We start from the raw sequence: 14,979 nt of genomic DNA on the forward strand, positions 1-14,979 counted from the left end.
TTATTTTAATATTTTTGAAAATAACAAAGAAAATATTTGTAACTTACAAATTTCAGTTAAATAACATTAGGATTTTTTTACCTTTGTAATGATGTAGAGAAATTTAAAAGCCAGGTGAACTAGTGAGGGAGGAGATCCACTGTCCCATACTATTTCCAACAAGGAATTCATCATCCCCTCTAGTGAAAGGAGAGAAAAAACAGTGAGACTACATGCAGGCCACAGAGTTTCTTGTACTTCTGACAGAACAGAGGGAGACAACAATTATAAAATGGAAGTACCTGCAAGTAAATGCAAGACACAGCAGTCTTGCAATGCAAAACCCAGATCTTCCAGAGTAACAGATTTTTAAGTATAGACACAAAAATTTTTAAGGCTGACATTCCTACCTAAGTGGTGATCCAAAAGGTGAGGCTGCTCCTGGTATTTGTCCATTATACCTGAAAATGAAAAGATATCTGTGATAAACTACTTCAAGGTTCTTCCAGAGCCTTAACTGTGAGATACCCTCTGATCTTGAACAGTTTTAGCTTAAGATTTCTGCATCCCTGAGCTGTCACCACCTGTAAGCAAGGTCACAAAGTTAGAAAACCATGAAGTGGATGGAGCTTGGAGCAACCTGGGATAGTGGAAGGAGTCCCTGCTCATGGCAGGGAGGGTGGCATGAGATGATCTTTAAGGTCCCTTCCAACACAGAGCAGTTTCTAAGTCCAAGTAACAGTCCAAGCACAGTCTGTACCCCTCACACTGCACTCATTCACCCACACTGAGCCATCAGCCCACTGCCAGCAGTCTCTCCAATTTCCTGGGACAAAACTCCCACAAGCAACACTTTGCAATGAGGGTGCTCCTCACAATCCTCAGAGTTAGTTTCTTATTTTGAAAAAGAACATAGGGAATTGTTCAGCAAAGAACAAAGAATCCTTAACAAATTTTAACCTCAACAAACTGCAGCTCTTACCATCTGCTCCTCAAAACTGTCACATCCCTTACTCTATTCTGCTGCCAGAAGCACAGTCTCTCTTCCTTTTGGATAGTGACTCAAGAAGGGAGAAATTGAAACTGAGTATTGAAAAAAAGAATAAGAACAACTTTCCAGAGCTTTCAGACACAAAAGCTTTTCAGTTTAAGCCCAGAATCAACAAAATGCATCTACAGAAGTGAAAGCTGGATTCCCAAGAAGATCATTAACTGATCCAGTGTGGCACTGGAGATTGCCCAGCTCATTTGGTCAGAAAACAGCTTTTGAATTAGAAAACCAAAACCCCTTTAACCTCCCCTTTTCTGTATTTGTTTCTCTCTGTCCCTTTCCTCTGCTTGACACATCAACCCCTACATTGAAGACAAGACTCAAAGCCAACAGTGCTGCAGTTGACCAGTGGATGACACTGCACAACCACTTTCAGGCACCAGCCCATCCCGCAGCATCCTTGTGCAATTCCACTGGGACACCAGGACACCACCCAGAGGGAAACCTGAGCTCCTAATCACCCCTGACTTGCCACCTGAATGAATGATGCCTTAAGCTGCATACAAACAGCAGAACTAGTGACCACAAATTCCAACACCAAGCTTTCCAGCAGAAGTGGAATTGAGGAGCAAATTATTTTCCCAGGTCACAGCCTGGCAAATATAAAATAAAACCCCAAATATAAAAGCTGAGGAGAATGAACCTAAACCAGATGCTCTAAAACTATTATTTCTAAAGAGATCTTCCTATATTTTCCTACAAAATTGTAGTTGCAGATCAAACTGTTTCTCAAACTTCTGCTTCTAATGGTTCATCACAAAATGAGCACCATGAGTTTTTCTGAAAGCTTTGAAAACTTTCATTAAAATCCCCTGGAACAATGATGACTGCATTCCCTGCTCCCAGATAAAAGGTATTCCCTAAGTCAGTGTTCTACCCCACACACTGAACCTCTTGGCAGATTTGGGACATTTTGTCCAAGAAGGATCAATGACACCCGAGTACACTAAATATTACAACCCAATACTCAACCCCACACATAACACCTTCTTTAAGTATATTGAGCCTGTTTTTACAGGGCAATGATACACAGGCAGAAAGCCTCATAAACAGAATTTAAATGCAACGAAACACTCCATATGATGTGACAGAGAGGCACAACAAGGTGATTTTTCCAGCAATGATTTTTCCTGTCCCACTCAATCTGACATTACCTCTGTGATGCTGAACAAACTCAGCTATGAGAGTTCCTGGGATTTCTGTCTCAGCAATTACATGCCCATCCTTTAGATGGAACAGTTCAGCCAAGCACAATAATGCTACTGAGACACTTCTGCAGGGTCAGATCTCCAAATCTGGGGGGTTCTGCTTCATTGTTTGTCCATCTCATTACTTCTTGTCAAAAACAATGCTGCTGGGTCAATATTTCGGCTGTGTGTTTTGCAATTTTGCCATCCTTCACAAAAATACTTGCAAAATGCCAGTCTGCTAAATTCAGTTTGCAAATACATGAAGCACTGAATGAAGTTCTGCAAATCCCCTCATCAGAATATTGACCCAACACACAGATGTGCCTTGAAACAGGCTGGTCACCCAGGACACTGCTACATGCACCTCACTATGGCCCTTCCACATTCATCTGAGGCTCAGGGGCAGAACAGCTTTCCTTAGGTGGCACGAAAGTCACACCAAGTTACTTCCACTTGGAAAAACATACGCAATCTGTATGGATTCAGCCACTCCTCCCATTTCCCGTGAAATGAAAAAGTAAATAGGAAACTGACACTTTAAGGCACCAAATGGGTGTGTTATGATGTAACAGAGTTTCATTTGACAGACATACAAAGTCTTAACTAAATTATGGCCTGAATTTGAACAGGAAAGTGAAAGCCCAGCATGAGTCAGAATTACAATTTCTGGAATCTAAAGCTCAGTTTTCATTTACAGCAGTTAAATACCAGGTAATAAAAGATTATCTATATGGAAAACAGGAGCAAGAAACCACATCTAAACTGCCTGTTGATAAAGTCCCAGCATTATCGCTGACCCAAAAACTAGCGGCTTGGTCCCTTTTTGGTAATCATCAATAATAAAACCAACAACGCATAATGAAATGTTGGCGTCATGCAGGATCACTCCCTCCGGCTGCCGTGCTCACCTATGAAGCGTTCCACGGCCATCTCCCGGCTCACCAGCTCCGCGAACACTTCCCGCAGGTTCGCGATGAGCTCGGCGACCTCCCGGCTCTCGGAGAAGCTGTCCAGGACGTTCCTGTCGCTGATGGCCGCCGGCTCCCGCTCCTCGCCCTCCTCGGGCTCCCGCCGCTCCCCGTCCATGCCGGCGGGCCGGGCGCTGCCGGGCACAGAAGGCAGGGTCAGCTCCGCCGCCCTCGGGGCAGGGCACGGCCGGTCCCGCCGCCCCGCCCGGCCCCGCGGCTGCCGCACTCGCCCCTGCGGCCCGGCGCCGTGAGACCCCCGGGACACGCGATAACCGGGGGCCGGCGCTGACCGGGCACGGGCACCCACGCGGGACGAGCGCCGCCGCCGCTCCGGGCCCGCCCCGCCGCCGCTGCCGCCGCCCAGCTACGGGCAGCCGGCAGGGACCAAAGGAGCGGCGGCGGCGCCTCCGAGCGCGGGCCCGGCCCTCCGCGGGGTGCAGGGAGGAGGGAGGACACCCACCCGGGGGACACGCACCGGGGATGGGACACCCACCAGGGATGGGACACCCACCCTGGGGACACACACCGGGGATGGGGACACACACCCTGGGGACACGCACCGGGGATGGGGACACCCACCAGGGATGGGACACCCACCCTGGGGACACACACCGGGGATGGGGACACCCACCCTGGGGACACGCACCGGGGATGGGACACCCACCAGGGATGGGACACCCACCCTGGGGACACGCACCGGGGATGGGGACACACACCAGGGATGGGGCACCCACCTGGGGACACGCACTGGGGATGGGGACACACACCCTGGGGACACGCAGCGGGGATGGGGACACACACCCTGGGGACACACACCGGGGATGGGGACACCCGCTCTGGGGACACGCACTGGGGATGGGGACACCCACCCTGGGCACACCCACCAGAGACGGGAATATCTACTGGGGTTGGGAACATCTAGCTTGGGGACACCCACCAGGGATGGGACACCCACCCTCGGGACACGCACCGGGGATGGGGACACCCGCTCTGGGGACACACACCAGGGATGGGGACATCCAGTTTGGGAATAGCCCCCAGGGATGGTGACACTCACCCTGGGGACACCCACCAAAGACAGGAATACCTACTGGGGCTGGGGACATCCAGCTTGGGGACACCCACCAGGGATGGTGAAACCCACCCTGGGGGCAGGAACACCCACTGGGGACGGGGACATCCAGCCAAGGAACACCCAGTGGAAACGAGAAGACCTACTGGGGATGGGGACACTCACCAGGGACAGGGACATCCACGGCTGATGGGGACACAACCCCAGGGACACCCATCAGGGATGGGAACATCTAGGCTGGAGATGGGGACATCCATCCTGGGAACACCAGCTATGGGTTCCTGGGGATGGGACAAGGATGGGGAAACAGCATGGGCACCCAAGCATTGGGTGAGGATGGAGATAAGGACCCTCAGGAAACAGGGATGGGGACCCCAGGGTAAAGGACAAGGACAGGGACAATCACACAAGGTGTGGGGGAGACAGGTGGATAATGCCGTTATCCATGATCTCCATTCCTTTCCCAACCCACACCAAAACACTGCCTTGCATGGTTAATACCACAACACATCAGCAAACCTCACACAGCTCTGGAAACAACATTCCAACCCTAAAACCTGCAACTACAGCTCCCCTGATCCTCAGGAAATTCAAGCAGGCACTTCAGCCCAGCCAGGATGTCACAACAGGTGAGATGCTCTTTCCTGCTATCCAGCAGCTCCATCCACACCCAAATATTTTATCTTCAGGCTCAAATTCATTCCATCAAACCACAGCCGCAAAACACACGTACACCGAACGCTGGGTTTCTGCAAGGCAAGTGTTTTATTTGAGAAGAAGTTTGAGTTCACAAGTACTTCCCAGTGTGATACAGGTGGGTTTGTTCACATCATAAACACCAGTGCACATGCACTTTGCTCACACCTAGATCTTCCAGCCATCAGCTACAATCCCAACTGTGTTCCAACCCTACTGTTCCACTTTTCCATTCTTAGTTCTGTTAAGTTTTATAACCAACTGTGAAAGATTCCCCTGATTCAAAGGAAGCAAAATTTTTTCACTATTTGTATCATATTTACAGAGAGCTAAGTGCATTGTTTTAAATCAATTACAACATCAAATTTTAAACTTCGTTAAATCTTTTATAGCACAACCATTTAAAGTTGAGAAAAGTCTAAATATATCTGAGCAATTTTACATATAATATTTTAGTATTAGTCATGCCAGCCATCTGAAGTCTGAATATTCAGGTGATTCTTACCCAAAACTTCTAATTCTTATCTGTGGGACTGGACTTACTTTTACTCTCCTTGCCACTTCCACTTAACCCGCCCAGAGTCACTAATGTACCCTGGCTTACATTGTGCACCAGTGTCTTTGCTGAACACTTTTCTCCCCAAATTCCCACTGCCTGTGTTTTCTGTAAAAATAAAGCAGTAAGGAACAATGAAACCCTTTACAAATCCATCAGATTTGACACTGTTCCTTCCATAACCCAGTGGTGGCACAACAGACCAGCTTTGCCCACTGCACTCATTTTCTAAAATTGAAAATATGTCAAGCACCAACCAACCCAGCAGCCACAGGTGCTTCTTCTCACCCAACCATAGAGCCTTCCTCCCACATTTGACTGTCTCTTTACAAAATTATTTACATATGTTACTATTGTAGTACAACACACTGATATATCACACCAAAACAATGAAATGCTATTATCAACTGTGAATGATAATTACCTACTTCTGACTGTACAGTTAATTACCAAGGAGCTAGACATCCTTCCAGAAAATGCCACTGGAATTTAAGTTCTTCTAGCAAGGAAAAATGAATGTGAATAAATTACATTAAATTAAAATAAATATTAGAAATTACATGTGTTAAATAAATATTATTAATTACATGTGTTTGCCAAATGCAGCCAAAGGGCCTTGATTGCTCATTAAATTAAAAAGAGGATGTTTTCAGATTCACAGAATCTGACTGAAATTTTGGATTAGGACATTTGACAGGCAAAAGGAAAGGAGAGGGAAACAGAAGACCATGGAAATATTAATGGGGAACAGACAGAAAGATAAACCAGAACAAACAAGGGCAGACACAAGAACTTGCTTCCAGCACCACTGTCCCACAGCTGCAGCTGTCCACAACAAACTGCTGCTGGAGCAGCAGCAGGGCTGGGAAGATGCTGCTCTGGAACAACTGTGGGAGCACAGCAGCTATGAGGTGAGAGAGCAAGGGCAGGCTGAGTGTCCTGCTGCTTTCCAGGCCAGTGGAGCCTTGACAAACACTGCAGCCCTTTCCTTCAGCAAGGAGGAATCTGTGCAGGGAAACTAGTGCACAAGTTAAAGATTACACAATTGCTTTAATTAGTGAGGCTCAAACTGCATTAAACCTTCCCCATATCAGGTGTTCTACCATCAATTCTGAGTTTGTGGTACTTGGGATGAGGAGGGACTGCTCATTCCTAAGGGACTGTGTCAGAATTTCTCAAATGTACCTGGTTACTTCAGAAGTTTCTTCATCATGTTTAGGGTAGAGCCCCTGTACCCAGTCCCAAAGTGGTTCCAGTGGTTCATGTAATTAAAGAGCTGATACAACTTGTTCCTCTTCTCGAATCCTGGAGCTTTGGGTATTTTACTGTGATAGGCAGAGAAAAAAGAGCTGCTGAACCCCCCAAACATTCCAGCAATGGCCAACTCAAATTCTGAATGGCCATAGAAGCAGGCAGGGTCAAAAATGATCGGCCCGGAGTCGTCCTCAGCCACATTCCCTGCCCACAGGTCCCCGTGCAGGAGAGCAGGAACAATTTCTACATCACAGAACATTTCAGGAATCTTTGGCTGAAAAAGCATAAACAGACATGTAACAATTAAAGAGTTTTGAAGAAAATAATAAATAAAAGTACTATAGCATGTTAGAGCCTAAGCTGGCCAAATGCTGCTTGTATTCAGCCCTCATGGAATGGCTTGGACACTGATGGCAACAAGAACAATCCAGTGATAAATGTTCTGGATTGTTCTTGACCAAGCTCAGTAAAGCATTTAATTCACAGGCTAGTACCAACACCTGGTACTGATATATTGTTTCTAGGCATGGATATCGTTTGCTGTCATGAGAAATAAAAAATAATTTCATTTAAACTTAAAAGTTTCAATGGCAAAAAGGATTGCAGTAACCATCTGGACCAATGAACAGAAGAGAGGGGGAACATCCCTGGTGTTCCCAGAGTGCTGCATGGAACATGGCCTGAATCAGCCTCAGCCTGGGCCAGGTAAAATACAAATCTGTCCAGGCAGCAGAATTTCATACACTTCATAACACCAAGCTCTTAGGATTAACCATAATATTATTACTAGCTCAGAAATAAATGTTGATGCTGAATTACAGGGAGCTTTTTCCACTATCTATAAAAACTGAAAGAACAACAAAGATTCTGTTCAGCTGACAGTGTTGCTGGATCCACTGTGAAGCTCATCCAGACCCTGCTCTTCATTCCAAGCTAGGTAAATCCCTTATAAAACACCTTTGCAATCCCACTGATACACATTTTCTGAAATTCTAGAAAGTAGATTTAAAATGGTGCATACTTTTAGCTGTGACCAGAGTTCTCTGGCTTCTCTGTCTCCATACTCTTTTTCAATCAAATCCAGCTGAGCCTGGAGTCGGTGACGGATGAAGAAGGATGGCCAGTCACTCTGCCACTCATTCACCTGGAAAATACAGCACAAGTTTGCCACACACAATTTTAACACACATTCATTCAGTGTTAATAAGAGAGATCCAGTTAAAACACTCAGTGCTGACACAATGGCCTGGACAATGTCAGTGTGACCAATGCATAGTGACATCAGATGTTTTGTTTTGGGAGTGCTGCTTTGGTGGGGTTCTCTTTAATATAAGTTGAGGTTCTGGCTGTTTTCATTCATTCTCACTTTTTAAATTTATTTTAGAGGGAGAATTTCTGGTGAGATCATTTCAGTTGTTCAATGTCCTGTTTCAAATCTTTCTAGAAATACAGAAGTATTCATTTATTTTATTTATTTTTACTGGGTAATAATAGTAAAAATGCAGCAAATCCTGACTCAGGGAAGAAATTATTATTGGCTCTAGATCATAAGGCTGAAGAATAACTTTATTAAAACTATACTATATTACATTAATATACTAAAGAGATATTATACTAGCTTGCATACTTACTTCTTACTTACCTAACTCAAACTCGTGACTCTGCTGAGAGTCTGACACACAGCTAGATCTAATTAGTCATTAAACTTAAAAAACTTTCACTAGAATCTAATTAAGCAATTTCTTCAAGTAAACAATTTCTATATTACATTCTACATGAGGAAAACAAAGAAACAAAGATTGTTTCTTCTTCTTCGCTCTGCATTTCTCTAAGAAATCCTGAAAGGCAGAATTATGTCTCTCTGCCTAGAGAATGTGTATGTCACAGGTAACACGTTTCTAATTTGGTGAAAAGCTGTACAGCAAAGAGTTTGAGATGCTGGAGGTTCATCCAGTTGTTGCAGAATGAAATCCTGACATGTGCAGAGCCAGAAAATGGTGGAATTGTCTCATGAGCTGTTACATGATGAGGCTCTCCAAAAGCAGTGCCGAGATCTATGTAGCAGGGGTTAATAAAACCAAGATATGGTTTGTGAAGGGACACTGATTTTTTAAAATATCACCATGCTAAAGAACCACCACATCACTCCAAATTCTCAATCCACCATGCCTGCAGGCCACATGCACAGTACCAGGGAACAGGGATGGAACAGAGAAAGCAAAGCTGTGGTCAGAAAACTGCAGACAAATGGAGCAAGCTCAGGTATGAGGAGTTTACAGACCTCTACAAGTGCCTGTTGGCTTTCACAGCTGTGGAACAGACCATACCTGTGGGATATAACCACAGCAAGTGGCTGTGTGGAATCCAAACTGATCCACAAACTGGGCCTCGGAGTGACCAGCTCCTTTTCCTACACAACAAAATAAATATTATGGGATTTGAGATCTTTACATGGTGAAATTTGCAAACACAGAACTTAAGGCAATAAAAATAACTTTAAGCAATAAGTTACACTTATTTCATGCTCACAACCCTTTCTAAAGCTGGAAAGAAATCTTTCGGACTTGAAGATGCTGAATGGAAATGGAGGCATAGTCAGCCTCAGGGAGTTTGCTTTGGATGAAGGAGTTGGACATTCAGGAAAGGATCCCAAATACAGAGTCACAATCAAATGTGGCTTAGGTTTGAGTCATGCATTATTTGGGACCTGCCAGCAAATTGGCCTTCACTCAAAAATAATGGATGATAATTTGTCCACCACAAGAGTCAGACCCAGTCCACTCTGAAGTCATGGGAACAATACAGATACAGGCTGGCATTTGAGATTTCAATAGTAACAACTCAAAAAAAAAAATTCTTCATACAGCTGATTTGTTTTTCATTTATGCTTTAATTCACTTTGAGGAGCAGCAATTTTTGAATATTTTGCTACTTGAGTTCAAAAATATCATCCCCAACATCTTTAAAGGGGAGCTTAATTCTGCATTTACTAAGGGACAGTATTGTGTAATCACTAAATTATCTAAACCAACAGCAAGCAAAAAATGGGATTTCTGTAAGCGCAGGAACATTTTAATAGAGTGCATGAGGCTGAAAGGTTTCACTGACACTGAAGAAGAGTCCAGATTGCCAGTTTAACTTAGGAAAGTTGAAAGCAATGCTGCACCACAGCCAAAGGAATTGCTTCTTTTTTGGTTTATTACATTACATCCATGCTTTACCAATTGTGCTTCCTTCAGTCCTCAGCTTCTCTCCAAGTTTCTGGTTATAAAGATGAAGTTCTGCTATCTGCTCTCCCAGCTTTGAAGCGTATCTGTAGGATCAAATAAACCAAAATGAAACTGAAACAAGTCAACAAATATTATATGGGGGAAAAAAACCTTCAACTAAATATGACCAAGGCTATTTTTGGCAAACGTAGAACCTTAATCGATTTCACAAGCACCTAAGAGGGAGAAAATTACTTAATAACAACTCTGAAGACACAGATAACACAACAAACACACTAAATGCTCTTGCAAGGAAGGTAAAGAGAACACAAGGTTGTACAAACAGGAGCAGAAAGGGCAGGAGGATGGTGTGCTCCTCCTTATCAGCCCCACTGTCAGCTGAGAACAGAACAGGGATCTCTCCTGTTGGGCTTTACCCTTACAAATCAGCTGAGCAGCAGTTGGAAGGGTAAGTCTGAAAAGAAGCCGTAGGCAGGGATTGAGTCAAGGCTGCCTAGTGCTGAAGGCAGACAATTAAAACCAGTTAAATATTCCATAGGTATCTTATCAGGAGTTTCAAAGATGGAAACTAACTTCTTCTCCATGCCCAGAATGGGGGGAAAATGATTAATTTAAAAATGCAACCAGAAGGACTATGGTTAGACATTGGAAAATCCTTCCTAGGAACGGTGGGATGGATTAGAATAACCTGTTTGTGGAGGCAGTGGAATTGCCATTATTGTCCCAAATAAAATAGATGGGTTGCACAATCGGCTGCTAGAACCACAGGAACGACACTGTTCCCATATGGAGGCCTGGAACACAGCAGTGTTCCTGAAAATCTGTTTTCAGCACCACATGACTCCTGAATTCCATGTTCAGGTTGGCTGACAGATGAAATGCAGATTCATATAATCTTAACTTAATCATGGCTTAAATGATACTGGAAGATTCTACAGAGAGAAGCAGAAGTTTCGAAGACATAAGCAGCCTGTAAGGCTAAAGAAACCTGTTGGGCTGGGAAAAGAAACTCCAGTGAAAAATCTCATGAGAGAATGATGAGCCAAACTCAGCTGTGATTAAATTCAGTGCAGCAGCATCTCAGCACACAAATGAGCAGTGACAGCCATTTCTAATGAAGGAAAAGCAAAATATGGACAAGGAGTGTGTACACACATATATAGACACATACACACACATATATATATTTTAATATGTGCACAGAGAAACACAGGTCTCAACAGAGAGAAGCTCTGTCTCTGAGAGAATAAAGCAACTCTGCTCATGAAGTTTCCTGGCTGACTGTAAGACACTGAAAAAAATGTGTCCCAAAATATAGTAAAAAGAGATGCATGGACATACTTATTGAGGTGCTTCATCTTTAGGTACTCCATGGCAAACATGGCTCCTCCTCCAGGCAGGTCCATCACTTTGATGGGCTGAGGCACTCTCACAATATTGGTTTTCTGAATCGCTTCCAAACTTGCCATTTCCCCTTCAAACATTTTTCTAGCCTGTCAAGGAATAAGAATATCCTGGGCTAAACTATGGATGGCTACAAGTACTTCTGACAAAGTGACAAGGAGTTAATTCCTCTTGATAAAAGGAGAGAGCTGCAGCAAGGCTTCTGTCCACACAGGAAGCCTTAAGGGCCTTGACACTAGCTGCTTTTTTGTTTTCCTAAATTTATTCCAGGGTTGTAGGATATGTCACATTTCACCCTTATTTCCAGCTGCTTATGAAGACCCCAAACTACCTGGATGCAACAGCACCTCTGAGGATAATGTGGCCACTGCTAAATGAGGTAACACTGATCCCTTAAACTGGTTCTCCTTTCTCCATAGGCCACTGGATGGAGATGACAGCACAAATACTCAGCATGTGCTGTTCATTTTTGAAGCAAAGCTACTGTTTCACAGCAGTTTAGGATGATTTTGATATTGATAAAGCAAAATTCTGTGGTGTTTGAAAAAGCAATTGAGTATTCATTTAATAATAGAAAAGTCAAGAGCTTGGCTTGAGAAGCTGCAAGAGTTTTACTTTTAGAAATGCCAAAAGCAACGAAGATGTTTGAAATTTCTGTAGCTTTGATGATAATATGTGAGTTTTAGCACTGCCCCCTGATTGTGCCCTCCCATTATCAATCCTCCCAACAGCAGCATGAAAAGGAATGCAGTGAATACAAAGTCAGCTCTGGGCTTTTCCAAACTCTAAGTACCACAGTAACAGCTTTGTGCTTGGCTTTCTTTTTACAGGAATTACAGTTCATTCCTGCTGTTGAGGGTTATCACATCGCATTACACCCCATTTCACGCTAACCAAACCTGCTACATTAGTTCTGCATATAAAATAGACACAGCTTTAAAAAGAAAACTCAGAACTGAAATAATTATGTATTAACAAGCAGCTGCTTTTAAAATAAAAAGCTATCTCTATGCAATCATAAGATCTGATGGCATTGACCTGAGGTTTGTGGTTGATTTTCACAAATACCCGTCCTCTGTCTGTCTCATATGTTTGGCCTTGGCTGATGCATCCTCCCCCAGAGCTCCCCAGTGCCTTCAGAAGGTTGGTGTTCAGCTCTGCCTTCAGAATCTTCTCCATGGTCATTTCCAGGCTGCTGCAGCCGCTCCTCTGCTAAACCTGCTGCGAAACAGGATTAAAGGTCTGGGTCCTTCTGCCACTGTCACTCTGCGATGAGGTAGGAAGGGCCACCCACTACAGAAAAAAATGTAAAGAGCACAGCTAAAAAAAATAGCTCAGCCAGAGAGAATGTTTCAAAATTCTTTGCTTGCCGTGGGCTTTTACAGATATACATGACAAATAAAATTCTTTATAAATATTTGCTACAATAAACTGGAGAGATTCATTCTAGCAGAGGTGGGCCCGGGGGCCTCTCAGCGGTGCTGGAGCTGCTGGTATTTGTAGTTTGGAGTCTAAAGCTCCGGGATCGCCTGCGGAGCGGTTTTCGGCCGATCCACTAGAGGGAAGCTGAAGGCAGCCCCAGGAATGACCACAAGCGCTGTACAGGGGGCATTTGGTGTGAAATCCAAAGCTTCAGCCCAAAGGGATGTGATTAAATCCGTTAATCGTCCGTGTGGGGTGCGGGGAGGAGGATGAGGCAGGCGGGGAGCCCGGCTGGAGCCGTGATCCCTGCGGAAATCCCTGCCGGGGTGCGGGACCGGGGAGATCCCGGGCGGGACCCGCGGGGCGGGACCCGCGGGCACAGCGCGGTGAGCGGACCCCGGCCCGAGGGGCGGCTGCCCCCGGTGTGGGGGAGCTTGTTCCTGCAGCGATGGAGAGCTGCTCCCTGTGTGAGGGGAGCTTGTTCCCGCAGTGATGGAGCTGCTCCCGGTGTGAGGGAGCTTGTTCCCGCAGTGATGGAGCTGCTCCCGGTGTGAGGGGAGCTTGTTCCCGCAGTGATGGAGGTGCTCCCGGTGTGAGGGAACAGCTCCTGCAGTGATGGAGCTGCCCCCGGTGTGGGGGAGCTTGTTCCCGCAGTGATGGAGCTGCCCCCGGTGTGAGGGGAGCTTGTTCCTGCAGTGATGGAGAGCTGCCCCCGGTGTGAGGGAGCTTGTTCCCGCAGTGATGGAGAGCTGCTCCCGGTGTGAGGGGAGCTTGTTCCTGCAGTGATGGAGAGCTGCCCCCGGTGTGAGGGAGCTTGTTCCCGCAGTGATGGAGAGCTGCTCCCGGCGTGAGGGGAGCTTGTTCCTGCAGTGATGGAGGTGCTCCCGGTGTGAGGGGAGCTTGTTCCTGCAGTGATGGAGCTGCCCCCGGTGTGAGGGGAGCTTGTTCCCGCAGTGATGGAGCTGCTCCCTGTGTGAGGGGAGCTTGTTCCTGCAGTGATGGAGCTGCCCCCGGTGTGAGGGGAGCTTGTTCCTGCAGTGATGGAGAGCTGCTCCCTGTGTGAGGGACCAGTTCCTTCAGTGATGGAGGTGCTCCCGGTGTGAGGGGAGTTTGTTCCCGCAGTGATGGAGGTGCTCCCGGTGTGAGGGGAGCTTGTTCCTGCAGTGATGGAGAGCTGCTCCTTGTGTGAGGGGAGCTTGTTCCTGCAGTGATGGAGCTGCCCCCGGTGTGAGGGGAGCTTGTTCCCGCAGCGATGGAGAGCTGCTCCCTGTGTGAGGGGAGCTTGTTCCCGCAGTGATGGAGCTGCTCCCGGTGTGAGGGGAGCTTGTTCCCGCAGTGATGGAGCTGCTCCCTGTGTGAGGGAACAGCTCCTGCCTGCAGTGATGGAGCTGCCCCCGGTGTGAGGGAGCTTGTTCCCGCAGTGATGGAGAGCTGCCCCCGGTGTGAGGGGAGCTTGTTCCCGCAGTGATGGAGGTGCTCCCGGTGTGAGGGGGAACGGCACAGCAGTGGTGGGGGGCTGCTCTCGGTGTGAGGGGATGCTGTTCCCGCCGGTTATGGAGGAAGTTTCCTGTGTTATGAGGGTCTGTTCCCGCTGGTATGGGAACAGATGCTCCCGGTGTTATGAGGGGCTGTTCCCGGTGCGAGGGGCCAGTTCCCGGTGTGACAGGAGTCTGACACAGCCCCGGGCACTCCCGGCGGTCAGTCCCGGTCACTCCCGGTCCATTCCCGGGCACTCCCGGCGGTCAGTCCCGGTCACTCCCGGTCCATTCCCGGTCACTCCCGGCGGTCAGTCCCGGTCACTCCCGGTCCATTCCCGGGCACTCCCGGCGATCAGTCCCGGTCACTCCCGGTCCATTCCCGGTCACTCCCGGGGGTCAGTCCCGGTCAGTCCCGGTCCATTCCCGGTCACTCCCGGCGATCAGTCCCGCTCACTCCCGGTCCATTCCCGGTCACTCCCGGCGGTCAGTCCCGCTCACTCCCGGTCCATTCCCGGGCACTCCCGGCGGTCAGTCCCGGTCACTCCCGGTCCATTCCCGGTCACTCCCGGCGGTCAGTCCCGGTCACTCCCGGTCCATTCCCGGGCACTCCCGGCGATCAGTCCCGGTCCATTCCTGGCACTCCCGCCGGCATTCCCGCGGCGCTCGACTGCTCAGCGCT

At 47.1% G+C, this 14,979-nt stretch overlaps 2 protein-coding genes across 3 annotated transcripts in view; both read right to left on the bottom strand.

The window, feature by feature from the left end:
- TBCD (tubulin folding cofactor D) overlaps window positions 1–3,516 on the bottom strand; it is a 111,761-nt gene extending 108,245 nt beyond the window's left edge. The window contains exons 1-3 of one of the 2 annotated variants that reach the window (XM_021535835.4): window positions 3,129–3,515; window positions 390–440; window positions 82–179 (exon numbers count right to left, since the gene is read on the bottom strand). In XM_021535835.4, the coding sequence (XP_021391510.2) occupies window positions 82–179; window positions 390–440; window positions 3,129–3,306 (327 nt within the window). In that variant the 5' untranslated portion in view covers window positions 3,307–3,515. Of the gene's footprint in view, window positions 1–81; window positions 180–389; window positions 441–3,128 lie in introns of both variants that reach the window. The other variant, XM_021535834.3, reaches the window with a different exon arrangement.
- A 1,486-nt stretch (window positions 3,517–5,002) lies between these two features.
- Window positions 5,003–14,960, bottom strand: FN3K (fructosamine 3 kinase). The gene is made up of 6 exons (XM_021535833.4): window positions 12,439–14,960; window positions 11,338–11,489; window positions 9,988–10,079; window positions 9,094–9,176; window positions 7,788–7,910; window positions 5,003–7,040 (listed from the first exon to the last, which is right to left on the bottom strand). The coding sequence occupies exons 1-6, from the start codon at window positions 12,583–12,585 to the stop codon at window positions 6,702–6,704; spliced, it is 936 nt and encodes a 311-aa protein (XP_021391508.1). The 5' UTR covers window positions 12,586–14,960; the 3' UTR covers window positions 5,003–6,701.
- Between the last annotated feature and the right edge of the window lie 19 nt (window positions 14,961–14,979).

This window comes from Lonchura striata, chromosome 18 (genome assembly GCF_050655825.1).
Source record: "Lonchura striata isolate lonStrDom1 chromosome 18, ASM5065582v1, whole genome shotgun sequence".
Taxonomy (NCBI): domain Eukaryota; kingdom Metazoa; phylum Chordata; class Aves; order Passeriformes; family Estrildidae; genus Lonchura; species Lonchura striata.